The sequence below is a fragment of the Pelobates fuscus genome, chromosome 4, assembly GCF_036172605.1.
Source record: "Pelobates fuscus isolate aPelFus1 chromosome 4, aPelFus1.pri, whole genome shotgun sequence".
NCBI lineage: Eukaryota > Metazoa > Chordata > Amphibia > Anura > Pelobatidae > Pelobates > Pelobates fuscus.
In genome coordinates, this window is record NC_086320.1 from 23,425,564 (window position 1) to 23,445,027 (window position 19,464).

The 19,464-nt window shown below is 41.9% G+C and overlaps 1 protein-coding gene across 1 annotated transcript in view; it reads left to right on the forward strand.

Moving 5' to 3' along the window:
* Window positions 1-19,464, forward strand: part of TRAPPC9 (trafficking protein particle complex subunit 9) — a 597,448-nt gene that overhangs the window by 49,865 nt on the left and 528,119 nt on the right. The window contains exon 10 of the mRNA XM_063451029.1: window positions 19,184-19,310. Within this exon, the coding sequence (XP_063307099.1) occupies window positions 19,184-19,310 (127 nt within the window). The remainder of the gene's footprint in view (window positions 1-19,183; window positions 19,311-19,464) is intronic.

The following is a 19,464-nucleotide window of genomic DNA, read 5'->3' on the forward strand; positions in this document are numbered from 1 at the left end:
CTAAGTCAGGGCTGCCAAAAAGGCGGCCCCCCCAGATGTTTTAAAACTACAGCTTCCATTAAGTGGACCTCTTGGCTGTTTCAATCTATTGCTCCCTGTTCGCAGCACTGTAAGTTAGGAGGCAGAGATGTTGTTATGGTGGCTAGCCTTTCTGACACTGAACAAGAGGTGAAGTTGTGGCAAGGTAAACCCTAGGGAGTGCCGGAAATGACCACTTTCTTGATGTCTCAGGTGGCGGTAGTTCAAATCATTGGATCCTCACTGGTACTCTGGGGTTGTGGTTCTATATAAATTGTGTTTTTTTTTTATACTAATGATGTACAGGTTTATTTTCTAACTAAAGTGAAATCATAACTTATTTAGATAATTTTTCCAGTTTGTCTATTTTAAGATTGAATTTAAAAAAATTCACTATGAATTCTCACTTTTTATTAATAAACCTGATTTCATTCTAGTTTTTCCAACAATTGCTAGATATAAATCTTCCTTCATGCTTAAAGGACAACTGACATCTTAAAACGAAATTTTAATAAGAATAATTCATCAAGCAAAGGAATTATATGTAAAAGAATTGAGAAAAACCCATCCCTACCTTTAGCATATGAGAGGATCCTTCAGCCATATACACACACCTTGGGTTGGACAGTGTTTTAAAACCGACAGTAAGTCTCTATGGTCTTCCCTGTCTCTGTGAAGGGAGTGAAGCAGAGAAGACCATAGAGACTGTCAGTTTTCAAACACTGTTGTAAATCCTTTCGATACTTTGTAATAAGATTATTATATGAAAAACATAATTTTGAGGTGACCGTTGTCCTTTAAACGGTTAGGCATGGGGGATCGTTTTTGCAGGTCTCGTCCCATAAGATTGTGTTCATAGAACGTAGAATTGCAGGATTTTTAGCTGGGTCTCTGTTACTGCACGTGATTTACTCTTCACGTAGAACCAGCAGAGTATCGATTCGGTGACTATAGAAAGAACCGTATTTAATTATTCAGACTGGGAGGGTAATCAAATGAAAATTAACACACAGCGTTAATTCTCCAAGGAAGCTTAAGAAGTGCTTAGCTGACACTTTTTTAATTAAGTCGTTTAGAATGTAGCCGATTAAAGGTGTTTTTTTTTTAATGTTTTATCTTCATGTGTGGTATGTTTTAATTCTCTTTGCAGTCACACTTTGTGTGCTGCTGGTATCGTGCCCAGCTCGTTAAATCGCAGGTTCCTGTCTCGTAATTTGTACTTGTAATTATTAATAAGCTACAAGTTCTCGTAATTAGATTTAATTTTAAAGCTACCATTTATGTGAATCCTGTAGCATTTTAGCTAAACAAACTATTAGGAACAACATCCCTTTCCCTCCCCCCAATTGTCTAAACCGCGTAGAAAAAAATAAATATTTTTTTTAATGGGTTGAATACTGAACCATTTTTTTCCCCTTCTGAGCATTAAGTCACGTGAAACAATGAGAGATGGTGGATTGGCAGCGTGTGTTGCATAAGGGGGTCCAGGGGGCTATTTATTAAATTCTAAAATTTCTGCAAAAACAAAGTCCGGTTTAGATAGAATCACTTTTGGGTTCTTGGTTCATAGGGAACTTAAGGATGGTGAAAAGTTTGGTCTATAACCTTAAAACTGGCAAAGCATTATGTGAGTTATGGTACTAAACATTGCGTGTTAATGTTTTGCTGACCCTCCTTTTTAGACTTTCCAGGTATCGTGACAGTCACTTCACATATCCCCTTATGATAAACCTGTGTCGGACATACAGATGTTTTCCCAGGGTTTTTCTGTTGAGCATCGTCCATGCATGATAAATGATTTCATAAACTTCTGATTGGAGCTCATTTAGGTTAATCCAGTATCGGTTAATGCATCAGCTGCGTTTCCAAGCGTGCGCAGTGAGCCCAGATAACCAGAAACGGCAATATATTTCCTTTGAGTATCTAAGCAATCATTTCTCCGAAGATGCCAGCTCATGATGCCGTTCTTTGTATCTTATGGTGCGAAACGGCAGCGAGACAGGCTCATCAATCTTTAGCTTGCTACACAGGGCCCTGGCGTAGCGGGCCTTTACTGCACAGTGCTGCTGTAGATGGAATGATATCGCACAACATGTTAAAGCTTCACAATCATTAAGCAGCGGGAACAGCAACATTTAACCATTTCCTGCGTGAATCGCAAAAGATACTGAAAAGTGAATTACTCACTAAAACGAGAATGGAAGAGATTCGCACGTTTTAATTCCAAAATAGCCTCACTGGATACAAAAATAACCTTACTCTACTCTTTTCACAGCCTGGCTGTTTTGATCAGAATTTCGCAGTTCTTTACAGTTCCCACTTTTGTGAATATTATTATTATTGTTATCATTATTATTGGCATTTATATAGAGCCAACTTATTCTGCAGTGCTCTGTAAAAATTCTTCCCAAAGAAAAAAATGTAAACAAGAAAACAACAACAAGAAAATAGTCAAATTAGGAAAAATGTTTTGCTCTGTGAAAGAACTTCATGTTTTATAAATTTTTTGTCTACACCGCTTTATTAGAAAGTGAATAACGTACAGCTCTCGGTGCAGCAATGATTCTCTGCATTTCAGTTTATTCTGGTTAGAATAGTTGCTATCTTTTTTTCTCAATTATCACATTTTTTTATATTTTGCTTTGACACCTTACATATCACTTTTTTTTTTTTATTCTTTATTTTAGTAGTGCATAAACGGTACAGACAGGCTTGCATTGCCACAACAGCTAGTGCAAGTTGTTCGTTAAACATGGGTTAACAATTGTTTGGCATTGATATCATAGCACATTTTTTATATATTGCAATACTATTACTAGTAAAAAGTAAAACAGTTGGGTAACTAGTATGCAGCTCCTGCCTAAAGGTCGCAAGAAAGATATTCTATAGATACGTGCAGGACAGGGATCTCTAGATGCCTCTAATACAAGTGAGTTGGATAGAGTCCAATGGACTGAGACCTGGGCACCCTTAAAAGACTCATGGGACGGTAATATCAGTAGTTTCTTAATTAAGTAATTGTTGCTCGGAGCTCGAGGCATGTGCATCCTCTCAGTATGGCTGCTGGCTCTGCCACCCCCCACTTTTTTTTTTTTTTTACATATTTGTTTATATTTATTATTATTATTTTTAAAGCATCAACATATTCAATAGCACTATGCAGTCAGTGGACAAGACACAAAAGCATTTCATCAAGATACATTTGATTTTCAGGTATAGGAGGTGGTGAGGCCACTTTTCCAGCGAGCCTCCATTCCAAAAGAATCCATACAGGGCTCTTGTCCTTAAATATTCTTTTTTATTTTAATCCTGTGATGCAGACAGTTTCTGGGAGCAGGCATTTACCTCTGTGTTCCTTCATTCATACCATACAACTCTGGTTTGTTCCAATACAATTCTGAAGAAACAGCAACCTCTTCTATCTTTACTGTAAAAATGTTTAGTTAAAGGAGTTTTCATGTGCAAATAGAGAACGTGTTAAAAGTCAGTGCACTTTACAATAAGCTATGTTTATGTTATAAAAAAATTGAAGGGTCAGCTTCAATATTTAAATAAAAAGTAGGCAGCGGCCCAACAAAGGGTAACCCTCAAACTCTCTGAAGACAAAACATGTGACACAAAAAATAACAGAAGAAGGGCTGTGCCAAGAGGTAGGTATTAATAATAAAAATAAATATAATATACACAATAGTCTTAGGACAATATAATTTGTATGGTCTTGCTGAACCAGTGGGACTAAAGTTCTAATAAAATTAACAAAAGATGAGCGAACCAATAAATAAAATCCAAAGATGCTTGTTTTTGGGTGTAGTGTCCTCAATTTCTCTAGTTGTTTAACCTCTTTGCTCGTATGTAAAACAAGAATGGGAAAAGCCATTATGTGCAATATGTACAGGCAAGTGAAGATAAGATAGATGGATATATGTAGTCAACTCACATTTAAAAGAGCTATATCCAGCTCTGATGTGAAGAGCGTACAGCGGTATAAACCCCACTTTAAAGGATATGTGATGGGAGTCCTACAGAGGGGTGGTGTCCAACACTCAGGAGAGGAATATATAAAAGACTACTAATAGTGTTCTCTGTAAAATAAAATATGCAATAAACATGAATAAAAATGTACTCACAAGTAGAGTGCAGGCAAACTGGTAGGTGGTATGATCCCCACCTCAGGATATACTTGGAGTCACACGAAGGTAAAAACAGGTCAAAGTAAGCCAGTCAAAAAATTCCAAATTTGAAAATGTGTAGTTAAAAAGAGGATTGGCACAACCTTGTAACCAAAAAGCCTTTTATTAAGAAAATGACACAATTAAAATAACCATAACGCGTTTCGCCACTAGGTCTTTTTCAAATGGGATAGGGGATCCTATAAAATAGTGTGTTTATAGGATCTCCTTAAAGGACCACTTCAGCTTAATGAAGGGGTCTGGGTGTCAAGTCCATCTAGGGTTAACCCTGCATGCTGTAAACATAGCAGATTCTCTAAAACTGCTATGTTTACAAATGGGTTAATCCAGCCTCTAGTGGCTGTCTCATTGACAGCCGCTAGAGGCGCTTCCGCACTTCTAACTGTGATTTTCACCGTGAGAAAACGCCAGCGTCCATAGGAAAGCATTGAGAATGCTTTCCTATGGACTAGCTGAATGCGCGCGCGGCTCTGGCAGCGCATGCGCATTCAGCCGATGACGTCGGAAGAGGGAGGAGAGTCCCCAGCGCTGAGGGAGCCCGGTGCTGGAGAAAGGTAGGGGTCATGAGGGAGGGGTCATGAGGGTGGGGGGGACCTATTAATACTATAGTGCCAGGAAAACGAGTTTTTTTTCCTGCCACTATAGTGGTCCTTTAACATCCTCATTCCTAAACCTGAAATCACTGTCTGCAATGCCAACTGTAACGACCCAATCAGAAACACTGTAATCAATATTCACCTCCAACAATTCTGTTAAAAGTTTTAAATGTCATGCGATAGTAGCAAACTTTTAGAAACATTTTATTTAGAGTAAAATAGCAAAGTCCTAGCAGGGCGGGCTTGGGATTTAATTAAGCACAGATGCTCTATGGAAATATAGTCAATTCATCAAAACATGGAGCCGGGAACGTTATGCCCATCACCGGCTTCTAAAATATCCACAGCCGCAGCAGTTTGATCAGCACTGCACATGGAATGAACAGTGTGTGATGACAGTCACTGGACTTAATGATACACACTTCTAACCACTGATAAAAAGGGGTACAAGTGTGTTAAAAAATAAGCATAGAGTCATGTCTACAAATGCTCGCAGTTTAGGGAATAAGATCCATGAACTTGTGGCAATAATGGCAACTGATAGTGTAGATTTAGTCGCTGTTACTGAGACATGGTATAATGAGAAAAATGACTGGGACATAGCAATACCAGGGTACTCTTTATATAGAAAAGACAGGCACTAGAAAAAGTGCAGAGACGAGCTACAAAATTGATAAAAGGAAAGGAGCATTTTAGTTATGAAGAAAGGTTAAAAAATGTAGATCTCTTTAGTTTGGAAAAACAGCGCCTGAGAGAGATATAACATTATACAAATATATTCGGGGCCAGTAAAAACCATTATCTGGAAATCTATTCATAAACAGGGCTATACATAGGACACGAGGTCATGCATTTAGGCTTGAAGAAAGGAGATTTCATCTAATGCAAAGAAAAGGTTTTTTTTTTTTTTTTTTACAGTAAGAGCAATAAGGATATGGAATTCTTTGCCTGAAGAGGTGTTTTTTTTTATCAGAGTCTATACAGATGTTTAAACTGAAATTGGATAAATACTTGCAAAAACATAACATACAGGGATATCATTTCTAATTAGTGGGGTGATAGCTGCTTGATCCAAGGAGACATCTGACTGCTATTTTGGGGTCAAGAAGGAATTTTTTCTAGTTTGTTGCAAAATTGGAAGCGCTTCAGAAAAGGCTTTTTGCCTTCTTTTGGATCAACAGCAAAAACATATGTGAGGAAGGCTGATCTTAATGGACGCAAGTCTCTTTTCAAGGGGTGGCCCTGTATGTGAAAGATAGCATAAAATCCAACCCATGCCATATCTAGAAATTGTTCAGAGCACAAACTTAAAAGGGGAGCTGTCTCTTTCAATATTACATTTATTTATCCCTTATTCCATGCAGTCCTTAATTGGAAAGTGTTAATTTGCCACCAGCAATATCAAACAAATTTTAACATTTTCTGAATCTCGCTAAAAGGGCAAAATTACACCCTGGTAAATCTCCCATTTTTTTAAGTAGCAGGAGTTTAACAAGTAGAAGAATCTAGTTTAAGGCTTTCATGACCGGCTTAGATCGCGCTGTGTTCGATTTTGAAATGTGTATACATTTTAATTCTGGCTATTTTATTTATACATGCAGACTTTTGTGACGGTACAAGGTAAAATATTTTTGTATATGTGTCCTTGCACCACATATGGCTGAAAAGGGTCCTGGGCTTATTTATAGCTGCAATTAGGTGGAACGGAAGTCCGTTTCCTAGTAATAACAACCTCTAATGGATAGTTATGAATTGTTCACCATGCCAAGCCGTTTCTATTAACAGTCCCTGTTTATAGAGGTGATTGCCCATGTAGACTGTTCAATAAATATCTATCTGTCTTTAGCTGCCATCACCTCCCAGTTACTGCCTGTTACTTGCAATTAGATGACTTCTCCTATGATCTGTCACACGACACGTCCTTCTTTCGTTCCTGTCTTTAAAATCAATTTTGCCCATTAGGTTTCGAGAAGATGCACTTCAGCGCTGTCCTTTGATTGTCGTCCAAATGTAATTTTTATTTTTAGGTTATTAATCCTCTGAAGGACACTTGATGATAAATCTGTCCCAACTGCCTTGATTTAGAAAAGGAAAAAAGATAAAGTTTCTAAGATCTTCTTCTTCCCTCTACTTACTGAAACTTTTCCCTACGTTTTCCTGACCTTAACCCCTTATAGACGGAAGCAAGTGTCCAAAACAAAATATAGAATTTGCGCTACGTGTTTGTTCAACCGTAATTTAAGGGTTTCTTTTTATATGCCCCCTTGCATGTAATACATTGTTTGTTTGTTTGTTTTTAAAGGACTTTCTTTTAATATCGTATATGTATAGATAAAATTGCTTTTAATAATTTTCACACCTGCAATGCAAGTAAATAAAAACAGCTCAAAATAGATTTGTGTATCAGTTCTGATTGATAAATGCCTCTTATGTCAATCATCTAAATTCATTTGTTATAGTTAACATTAACCCTATACCACCCCCCTAACGCTATACCACCCCTAACCCTATGCTTGCACTAACTCTAATAGAATACCTGCCCTATCCTTACCCCTAATCTTAACCCTACACTATAACTAGTCCTTAAAGAGCATTTAACACTAACATTAACCCTAACCCTTCTTAAACCCTAACCCTACAAATAATACTAACCTTAACCTTTAATCATTTCAGCAATTAGAGCTACAGTAGATTTTTCTGTTTGATCGGACCAGACGGCCCTTTACTCCCCATGTGCATCAATGACCCTTGGGCTTCTTTCACACTGACGCTGGTTCAGCAGGTCTCCTTCCTACTTATTTGTAGGTTCTAACCACTGCATACCTGGAACACCCCACACTAATTTCTGTTTTGGAGATGCTCTAACCCAGCCATCAGTATTTGTCCTTGTTAAAGTCATTCCGATCTTCTTGCTTGCCCATTTTTCCTGCTTACAACACATGAAATTCAAGAACTAGCTGTTCACTTGCTGCCTAATATACCATGACCTGTGCCATTGTAATGTTATAATCAATGCTATTCACTCTACCCGTCAGTGGTGTTGATGTTGTGGCTGATCATTATATGTTTATCTGGTCACAGACATTCCTTATTATATATACCCTATGAGGACCGTAAAAAAATAAAATAAAAAAATCCTCTGCATCAGGATGTGCTATGTGTGACTATAGGGATTCTATAGTGCCAGGAAGACAAAGCCGTATTCATGACACTATAGGTTCCTAAGGTGCCCCCCTCCCTCGCGTCCCCTCCCTACCGCGGCGCTGAATGGGTTAAAACTCCTTCGTTCACTTCCTGAATCCAGCACCAATGTCCCTCGGCGCTGGGTCTGGCTCCTCCCACAATCCTCACCCGCAGACCTAATGCGCATGCGCAACGATGGCCGTGCTCGCAATAGGATTTCCCCATAAGTAAACATTAATCAATGCTTTCCTATGGGGATTCCGGTGACGCTGGACGTCCTAATGCATAGCGTGAGTATGTCCAGCGTCATTTAGGTGACCAAATGTAGTTTAGGCACCCTTTAGTGACTGTCCGATAGTCAGCCACTAGAGGAGGAGTTAACCCTAGCAGGTAATTATTACAGTTTCTCAGAAACTGCAGTAATTACCACTGTAGGGTTAATGGACATGGGACCTTGCACCCAGACCACTTCAATGAGCTGAAGTGGTCTGGGTGCCTACAGTGTCCCTTTAAAGAGCTTCTTCTGCCTTTCTTGGCATGGAGCCGCATTTTAGGATGTAACAAGAAAATTCTTCCTGCAGGTTTGCATCTGCCACTTTTTGTAGTAACATATTAAGGTCACAGCTCAATGTTTGGTGTAATTATTCCCCTAAAAATGCTGCTATAAGAAATCTCATATTTATTTTATTTCCTATGTTAATGTGTAAAATCAAGTTTACAAAAAATGTGCCTCTCCAGCTCCAACTCCTATTCACCATTACTGTCGAATCCAGCTAAAAAACATTTGTTTATGTCAAGGGAAGACATTCTGTGGACGGCAACTGTTTCTAGCTGATTATAGCTTTCTCTTGGAAAACTCTACTTAATCACTAATCCATATTCAAGGTGATATACAGTGTTACAAATCACTGTGCAACATAGCTTTCTTTCTTCATAGCAGTGAGAAAACACGTTTCCAGAACTCAACTGAAATTAAATAATTAAAAAAAAAAAAAAACTTCAAATGCTTTAATATATTTATATATATTTATCTGGCCACAGACATTTCTCATTATGTCGCTGAACGAGGAATTATATCTTTGCAGCAAAAATTAAATGGTTTTCTAATGCAGACTGCCCTCCTTTGAACACTACCTGCCTAAACGGGAAGATGTGGATAAATGTGACTTCATTACGCTAATTAAACTGCTATATTTAGTCTCTATTTCATCAGCGAGCCTGGCCACCGAGCAAGCTTCCAGCTTAATGTCCCCATGAAGCAGCTCTGCTGAGTTTGCAGACTGTTTAACCTTTGTTCTCTTAAATACATAAAAAGGCATGTGATTAATTTTAGCTGAACACACCCATCTATCACACGGAGAAGTCTTCCTCAAATAGAAAAGGTGAATTGACTAGGCAGAAAGCACGGAGACTCTCCAAACCCATTAATATTCTCTGCGTCTCCGTGAGCAGGGCTACGGAGTCTTAATGCATATTGATGACATCTCCAGGTTAATGCAGTGATGGTTAACCTTTGGCTCTCGATCTCCTCTAGATGACGCTTCTCAGCTGTGAGTTGGCTGAGTTTCATACGAAGCTTCTTCCACAGCAGTTGGAATGCCAGAAATTAGTTTTCTGGATAAAACAGCCCAGTGTTTGACCCTTTAATTGGTGGCATTTGTTGAGTGCTTTGGGTGTCTGTATCTGTATAATTTCCTTTGTCTGTCCCCCTTGGTTGTTATGTTTGTTGAATAGTAAATCTGCTTCTTGGCTCATGACGCTTTCCCTCCTGGTTTGCTTATTTTTTTTTCTATCTGATTCTATCTCCAGTGGCTTTTGACTGGTCTCTTCTAGATAGTAACTCTTACTCCATTGACTTATCGCTCTTTCCCACCAGTGTAGTAACCCCCAAAGCTAGAAATGAACAAGGAAAAAGTAATAAAGACTTGCCTCAAAGGGTTAAACCATTAACGAACAGTTTAACACCAACATTTTGAATCCAGCGCCTGATCACTCTGCCCAATTAGATTCTGCACCATCCTTGGGATTTAATCAGAAAGCTTGGACTGAGATTCTGCACCATCCCCGCTGACCGTCTCAGAGTGTCCACTCTCAGTCTGTCTGTAGCTCCTTGTTCACAAAACAGCTTGAGAAACATATGTATTTTTCTAAAGCCATTTTGTGAATGGGGTGCTTTTCATTGTCGGAGATTGTCAGCTGACGCTCTAAGCCATTTATCGGTGCCCCTGTTTGTTGTTTCAAGCCTCAGACTGCAGCTGGGCTGAGATGAAGGGTGCCGGTTCAAAGCCTTGGAGTTAGACCGATTGTTAATGGTTCAATGCCTTGAGGTAATCTGGTGCCCAGGGATCCTCATATCATAACAAGTTCACTCAGATGACGTCTTTATTGTAATCAAAGTGTTCCTTTAAAGGACTGCAGTCACCAGATTTTCACTTTTCATTTAAAAAAAATGTTTATTATGTTTAATAAACCAAGGCAACAAAGCCAATCTGGCAAATAGCAATTTACAAAAACAGAAATTGGCAAATCTTATGTTTGACCCTGTAACTTTCCAAAACTCCATCAAACTTGAAGGGTACTGTTGTACTCGCGAAACATTACTCTACACAAATATGAGCGTTTTAGAGCAGTTAAATGTACTATACGGATATCATTGGTGAAATGGCAGTGTATGTGTGAGAAATGCAAAAAAAAAAAAAGTATAAATGCTCATTTTGGCCAGGGTTTGTGGCTAAGTGGCTACTACAAAAGACTGGACATACCCCGTTTTGTATATTGTTGGTTGTCTACTTTTACAAATGGTTTGCCATGATGGGGTTAATTTTCATTCCTGGGCTCCTATACGGTCTCAAAGGCAACATAGGCCCAGCAAACCAATCTGGCAAATGTCAATGTGCAAACATGGAAAAGGGGAAAGCCCTACATTTGACCCCTGTAAGTTTGGTAAGTTTGCAAAAACCCATAAAACCTGTACATTGGGGGTCCTGTTTTACTTGGGAGATGTTGCTGAACACATATTGGGGTGTTCTTTGTCAGTAACACATAACAGGAGCTGAGAATCCATGCCTACAGTACAATGTGAGAGAAAAAGCACACAAAAAAATGACTCCCCAAACGGTTGACAAAGACTGGTCGTAGAATTAGTGAATGTAAAGTGTTAACATACCACCATTTGAAATACCCTAGGGTGTTAACTTTTCAAAAATATATGGTTTGATGGTAAATTACATTGGCTGGCTTCAAAAATGTCCCAAATAGGACATGGGTGCATGATGACCAGCTGTGAGAATTCCAAGTTGGAAAACTGGAATGCGCATCCTCCAAATAAGGTCTTTTGGCCCCCAGAGAACCCGACACACCTATACATGTGGGGTATCACTGTACTCAGGAGATGTTGCTGAACACATATTGGGGTGTTCTTTGGCAGTAACCCTTAAACTTCTCAGTACATGTATTCTTTTCTTTTTTTTTTTTTTAGTAATAAGGATCAAGCAAAGTATACATGTTCGAGCTAAGCATGAAAGTTTACAGTTGTGTGGGGCGAGTTCACAGGAGTAGGTAAACGTACTGGAAATGTATTACTAGACGGGTGAGGGCAAACTATTGGTAATTGACAGCATGGTATATGCTTGTGGTAGGTATAAACAGGATTGTTCCATAATCTGCCATCAAGATGGGTAATAGAGAGAAACCTCTGGGCTAAACTTAGAATTTAGGATAGCGCCACCATACTTTATACGGTTAAACCACAAGAAAAAAAAAAAAAAAAGGAACACAAAATAACCGACAAGTAATATTAAGAAAAAGGCAGGTATGCGTCCGTTCTTGGTTAGGGAGATGGTGCTGCGCTTGTTTGCTTTGCCACAGGATTCACCCGACTCCCTTGAGCGGCATATGGAGGGTTCCTAGGAGACTGTCTGGCAGTATGATTGCAGGACGGCGTTCATGAAGTGTGATCTTACAGACTGACCACTTTAGTCCCTTGGCTCTGACACTCACGGTGGCCATGATATTACTTCTCATTAAGGAGTGTGGTGGTATCAGCTGGAATCGGGCGGCAAGAGCCTGGCTGGTCGAGGCTACCCGGGCTGTCCCAGTAGGCTTGTGTCTGCGTGTTGTGTTCCCAAGGCTACACCGACCTGGGAGGTTGCAGTACTGTCCGTTACCTGCCCCGTTGTTGTTGTGCAGCATGGAGTGAGTGCCCGGCAAAGCGGGCGTAGCAGGCAGTGGGTTCCTCGTTGGATTCTCCTGGGCTCCTGTTGTGTCGATCCTGCCTCTGAGGGTTGGTGTCAGTCGTGGTTTGGGCTTGATGTTGCCCCCCTGAGTGTATCCGATGTGCTGGATAGTGGCTCCTGCGGTAGGGCGCACATGTGGCTGGCGTGCGGCGGCCATTTTGGGGAATTTCGCCGGAGATTTTTCTGTAGCAGGGTAGTAGCTTTCTGCCCCGCGTGTCTTGACTCTTTGCGTTTGTGTGCAGACCGGGATGACCCCCCCGGTCCAGAGGGGGGGGGGACGCCGGACCCCGGCCGGAGACCCAGGAGAGCGGCCGTCTCATCCCGGCTCAAGCTCCTCACGCCTCGGGCCTTAGTCGGGTTACTGAAGGCAGCTTAAAGGGTATCCCCTCGTTCCACGGGTTCTGGGGATCAAGGTGGACGTTATTGTGGGTGGTTAGGGAGATTTTGCCTCCTGTTTGCGCCGTTTTCCCGGCCTCTAAGCGGGAGCTCAGACAGACGCGTCTGATCCCGTCGGCGGTCCGGCCCCGCCCCCTTTATTCTTTATTTTGTTGGTGCGTTGCATAGACATATTAACGCTTCAAACCATCAGCAATACAGTTAAGATGATAGTACAAGATCATATTACTTGTTAGGGTATCGGCACCATTTTATATGGTAGTTAAACAAGGTAACACGAGTCAAGATTACATTTACAAATGACAGGTTGAGGGGGTGATGTAGGACTCGATCTAGAGATTGCATGAGGGTTGTGTTTTGCATATTGAACTGGGAGAGTAGAGTAAGAGTGAGGGGTGAAGTAAGGAGTGTGACCAGTGGTGCCCGTTGTGTTATGAGGGGGCAGTAGCCCTTCTCCATGCTAGTAGTGTAGGTCTGAGCACCTCTGGTGTTGAGGCTCTCCTCTGCGTGGGGTGCCCCTAACCATGGGGGTGGCGGGGGGGGGCAGGGGGTATATAAAATTTGTTTGCCAGCGGGGATCGTCGGTCTGTGACCGCGTGTAGGTGCGGTATATTAGACACCTTTTAAGGTCGTGTCAGGCTATATCGCTCGTGCTGCGTTACAGCATGTATGTCATGGTTGGCAGGGTAGTCAAGAGTGTGAGAGAGCTGTAGAACATTTGTAGGTAACATGAAAGAAAAAGAAAACAAAAACAAGCAAACATAAAGGAAACGCAGGCACACCATGGGTAACAGCCTTGGTGCGATTTTCTGTAGTATGTTATATAGTCAGGTTGGTGGGGGCGCGGCTGCACCAGTTCTTGGTTCAAATATCGCAATGTTAGCTGGATCCCAGCCTCCAGGGTTCGGCGGCCCAGATGGGATAGCGGTGGGCATGTGTAGACCCAGTGCAATCAGGAGCGTTGGTCCTTCGGAGACAGTTCCCAGCTTGTGTGTGGCTACTTCGTGTGATACCAGTAGGGATCGTGGGGTCCCCCATTTGTATGCGATCCCTGCCGTGCGTAGTTGAGATGTGATTGGTTGTAGAGATCTGCGCCATTGTAGGGTGGCCCTTGTGAGGTCCTGGTAGACCGTGAGCTGGGAGCCTTCAAATGTATATGGGGTTTTGTCCCTCAGGGCTGTCAGCAAGTGTCCTTTGTCCTGATATGATATGCAGCGGAGGATAATATCCCTGGGGGCAGCTGGTTGTGCCTTGGTGGGTCCAGGTAAGCGGTACGCCCCGTCAATAGTAAATTTTCTCGCCGCTCGGGCCGGTAGCACAGAGGCCATTAGGCGTCGCAGGTAGTGGGGCAGTTCCTCTGCTGTTACTGTGTCAGGGACCGTGCGAATCTTGACGTTATTATGCCTGTGGCGGTTTTCAAGCGCTGATATTTGTGAGGTAAGTACCTGGTTAGCGGACTGAAGTTTGCTTAGAGTGTTTTGCATAGTTGATATCTCTGTGCGGACATCTTGTATGTCATTCTCTGTGGCACTGACACGGTCTGTGACCTGCTGGACGTCCTTTTTAATTGCCGCTGTGTCAGCTGCCAGTAGTTTCTGTATGTTCAGTAAGAGAGTTTGTAAGTCCTGTTTAGTGGCTAGGCTGCTGGTTATGGAGTCAAGATGTGTGGTGTCTGTGTCATCCCTCACCACTGTGGCCTGTGTCCCCTTGTGTTCCATCCTGTCTGAGGTGCTCCTCGTGATCCCGCTCTCCCGGCCGCCATTTTGGATGGTACCGACTTTTGCAGCATTGTGCTTATGTCCCTTGAGTCCTGGACATCTCCGTGCGAGGGCTTTTGCGCCTCATGTCCACCGGGTTTGCTGTGGGACTCTGTGGGGGTTGTGGAGGTATCTCGTCAGCTCTGGTAAGTGCTGCACCTCCAAGAAGCATGTCCCAGCTAATGTAGGCCGGTGCTTTGTAGGCCCCGGACCGGCGTTTAGATTTGCCCGATTTCGGCGGCTGGAAGACGGGCATCGGTGGGCAGCAGGTCAATCCCCCAAGCTGATGGTGGTTTCGCCGGTGTTGGATTGCCCCTGGTACGTCCTTTTTTTCACGGGGAATCAGTTTTCTTATCGGAGCCCAAGTAGATGGCGTCCGCTCGGCTGCGCTGGCAAGCTCCGCCCCAGTACATGTATTCTTAAATTGCTATGTGTGTCAAAATTATATTTTTTCAATTTGGCATAGATTGGTGGTAAAATGGTTGCATGAAAAGAGTCAAAATACTTAGAGTTGAATACCTTAGGTTGTCTTCTTTAAAAATAAATAAATATATATATATATATATATATGTGTGAAGGGTTATTCAGGGATTCCTGACAGATATCCGTGTTACAATGTAACATGCGTTAATTTTGAAAATAAAAAATGGTTTGGAAATCGCAAAGTGCTACTTGTACTTATTGCCCTATAACTTGCAAAAAAGAACCTAAGAACATGTTAACATTGTGTATTTCTAAACTCAGGACAAAGTTTAGAAACTTTTTAGCATAGGTGTTTTTTGGCGGTTGTAGATGCGTAACAGATTTTGGGGGTCAAAGTTAGAAAAAGTGTTTTTTAAAAAAATGTCATCATATTATATAATTTTTGTATAGTAAAATATATGATATGATGAAAATAATGGTAGCTTTTGAAAGACCATTTAATGGCGAGAAAAACGGTATATAATATGTGTGTGTACAGTAAAAAAAAGTGAAAAGTGAAAATTACAGCTAAACACAAACACGGCAGAAATTAAAAAACAGCACTGGTCCTTAACAGTAAGAAAATTGAAAAGCTGTCTGGTCACTAAGGGGTTAAATAATCTACCAGTGCCCCTCCCAAAATTAGGTTCTGGATCTGCACTTGAACGACAAGCACTTCTGCAAAACAGGAGCCCAGTATATGCCGCTGTGCTTTACATATATACAACCTAGAACTTTTTTGACTTGGGGCACCTTGGAAAAATATTTATAAAAAGTTTGGGAACCACTGCGCTAGACGATTCAGATAATAGGCCAGGATAAGAATCGAAATTCAAAACCGCATAAGAAATGTACTGTCTGGGTACAGTAAATCATGCAAAAGTGTATTGAATTTGGGAGCGATGTGTTCATCCAGTTGTTTGGATAATGACCCACATGCAAACCCAGACTAGTAGCAAGTGTAAAAGAGTTAATTCCCTACCAGTCTTTAGGGTGATTGTTCTTAACAGCATCCAGTAAAGTTATATGCCGATAGGAGGCAAGAATAGTCTTAGAGAATCTCAATCCCTGCAGCTGCCTGTTACTCCTCCTGTGACGTCTTTGTCTTGTTGTCTCATAGAGAAGCATTGGAGATGAGAAGCGCATGCGCGGAAAGCTCTGCTCTCGCCCATTTGAATTCTTCTCATAGCGACACACTGGATCCAACGCTTCCCTTCGAGGAGAATTAGAAAACATTCAGCTTCCTCATGCAATGTGTGAGGTCATCAAACGTCACAGAAACCAGTTTGACTCAGTGGTATGCGTGGAAGCGCCCTCTAGTGGCTGTCATTTTGCCGTACAAAACGGCAATGTTTTCCTCCTTTATGTATTTACTATGTGCAAGGGTGTTTACAGGGACACTATAGTCACCAGAACAGCTTACTGTAGTTGTTTTGGTGTGTATAGTATGTCCTTGCAGGATTTTTAAAGTAAACCCTGCCAGTACAGAGATAAGGCAGTGTTTATATTGGTGCCTAGAAACACCTCTAGTGGCAGTTACTCAGATGGCCACTAGAGGTTCTTCTTGAGTCAGTGCTGAACGCTCCCCATAGAGATGCATTGATTCAAAATCTCTCTCTATAAAGGAGATGCTGATTGGTGCAGTGGAGGGTTTTGCCACGCATGCGATGACTGAACCTGTGCATGCTGCTGTTACTGGAAGACCGGAGACCTTCTTTCGCTATATGGGGTCGCCCCCAGCCACAAGTGCCTGCTTGTTCCTGCCTCCCGCCAGCGTACAGGCAGTGGAGTTCCCCATTCTGGCCCGGGCCTCTGGTCTTTCTTCGTGCTTGTGATCGTTGTTGCCTGGAGCGCACCAACCTAGAGAGCAGCTTGTGGGCGGTGATTGCCTTCCTCCATAGCGTCGCCTGGGGAAGCGGGGGTGAGATGGCTTGGCAGGGTGTATGTATGGCTTTAGTGTTTGAAGATGGGCCGATAGTAGGGTGGGCATGCCACCATGTTGGGTTGCGGCCCAGCGTCGGTTCGAAGGGCTGTCACTTCGTCCTGAACCTCGGGTGCAGCAGGTGAGTTACGAAGGGCGTCTCTGTGGTCCAGGCGCTTCCAAAACCCCTGGCATATGCGATCAAACCGCATCTCAAAGTGGACTTTCCATGTGTGGAGCTCTGGTTCCCCTTGAGACTGTGGAGGTTGTGGCTCGGCGGCCATCTTTGTTCCGGCCTGCCTGTTTTGCTCCAATAGGATACCCTCACTGGAGGTATGTAAACTGCCCCAGCGCGGACCGGGATAACCCCCACCGGTCCGGGGACAGGGGGGGGGGGGAGGGTGCGGGGTGCCAGTAGGGTTGTTGCTCTTGGACGGAAGATCGGCCGTCTTTCCCGGCCCCTAGGCCTCCATCTGCTCTAGGCCGCATGTATACGATGTGGGATTATCTTGATATAAAATCATGAATCGGGTATTCACGAGTTCCCACTCGATTCAGTAACGAGCCACAATTGTGTAGAGCTCCAAGTTTCACGATTTTTGTCCTTTTTAGCGGAGTTTAAGCTCTTTTGTGTCGGAGCTCTCGGTAAGCACGTCTGCTTGGTTCAGCGGTCGGGCCCCGCCCCATCCTACATCGCATTTTTAACACTATAGTGTCGCAAATAAATTTTTGTAATCCTGACACTATAGTGTTCCTTTAACTTCATGAAGAGAAGCAAAAGTAAAAAAAAAAAAATCTCTTCAAGGGCTGAATTTAAATTCAACACATCCATTTATCTCTGGCAATTGAACCTCTTTTCGTAGATAGGGATGTTCTATAATCCTCTCAGTCTATTTTATTACACAGCACCTGCCCTGCCCTCCTCAGCAGCCACTAATCCCCAGCCTCTGCTGTGCCTGTGTTTCCAGCTGTTTGTGTTAAGTGTCTTTTTTATTTCTTTATGAAAGAAATGAATTTAATGCAGATATTGCCAGCGGAGAGCCATCTCTGCTTTAAAGCACAAAGATACTGTATCTGCTGTTTGATACATAGTACCGATACACAGAGTAACGCATTTCACATATTGGCTCTTTCTCATGAAATGTAACCAGAATTCTTGGCTCGCCAGCCTGATTACATTACCCACAATACTCTGCCAGCTGTAATATAGGGTTTGGGAAATGTAGTCCAAATACAGCTGGGTGGGCACTAGGAAGATTAAAAGGTCAAAAGTTGGCAATAGTTTTACCCATGTGAGACTATAAATACGTACAAATTAATTGGCTTTTCATTTTTGTTGGTGAGAATGGTATATTCCTGAAAGAGCTATATAAGAGTTAATGGTGAAACAGAAATGTAAAACATCCAGAAGGAATGCATATAATATTGTCCATCTCTGGACTAGTTTATGACAACATCGCCCTGTACGTATTAAGGGGCCATATATGCTATGGCCTCTACTTTAACTCCACCTGTGATCCATCTAGGTCTTAGCCCCTTCAGGAGACAGTAAAGGCAGCTGGATAATTCTGTTTTAACCCCTTAAGGACACATGATGGAAACATTCAGTCATGATTCCCTTTTTTCACCCAGAAGTTGTGTCCTTAAGGGGTTAACGTTACTGGCTTATGTAGCAGTCTAATAGAAAAGCATTTCCCAGAGCATTCAAAATGATTTGTGCATCAAGAAATCCTCAACTAAATGCCAAAAGTAAGGTACCATTCTGTTTCTGGGAATCTTTTTCTCACAAGGTGATGAACTGGGGTCGTGAATTGTTACCTGGCACATCGGTATCATTCCTGTTACTCTCTGCAATTTCTAAAGGAGTGGGTTTAGCCGTAGTGATTTTTATTTATTTATTACTGGCATTTATAAAGCGCCTGCATATTCTGCAGCGCTCTAGAATTGTGATAGATGGAATGTTGGTAAACTGAGTAGCAGGTGCTGGAGGTACTGGAGAGAGGCAAGGGAATTATGACAAAAACCTGTTCATTTGTTTTGTTGTATCTTGTATTCGAGAAAAATGTCAAGGCCAAAGATCGTGTTATACGGAATTTGCAGAGGTGCCTCCTAGAATTAGGAAGGAGAAATTCTCTGCCTTCTTAATGAATTAATCACTCATATTGATCAATCAATTTAAACAATGGTTAATGCAAAGCAATACTTATATCCGCTGTATTGAATTCATTATTTTCAGATGGAAATAAAATGTATATTTAAGCATATTAATAGCTATTATCTGACTGTGGAGTGGAGTTTCAGGCTGAATCTAGGTCTCTGTCACGCCTTAATTTTGCCCCCATTCTTATTGGCAATGTGTAACTCGTATTTTCCAAGCGTATGAAATTATTTATTTTCTTGAAATGATTTTTTTCTCCAATTATAGAGAAGAAAGATGTTGCACAGAGCCTGGAAAGCTATACGTCAAAATGTCCGGGCTCTATGGATCCCATTGTGCTACCAGAAGGTCTGACACTGCCTCCTGTCCCATTCACTAAACTGCCGATTGTCAGGTAAGGTTTGAAGGGACCTCGGGGAATAAATATTATTTCACCTGCAGGAATAGCACCCAAAACTATAGGTATACCTCTTCTAACACGCTTCTGACATCTTCAGACGGACGTATAATGTGTAAAAAGTGTGTGTGCACAATGTGTAGCATAAATA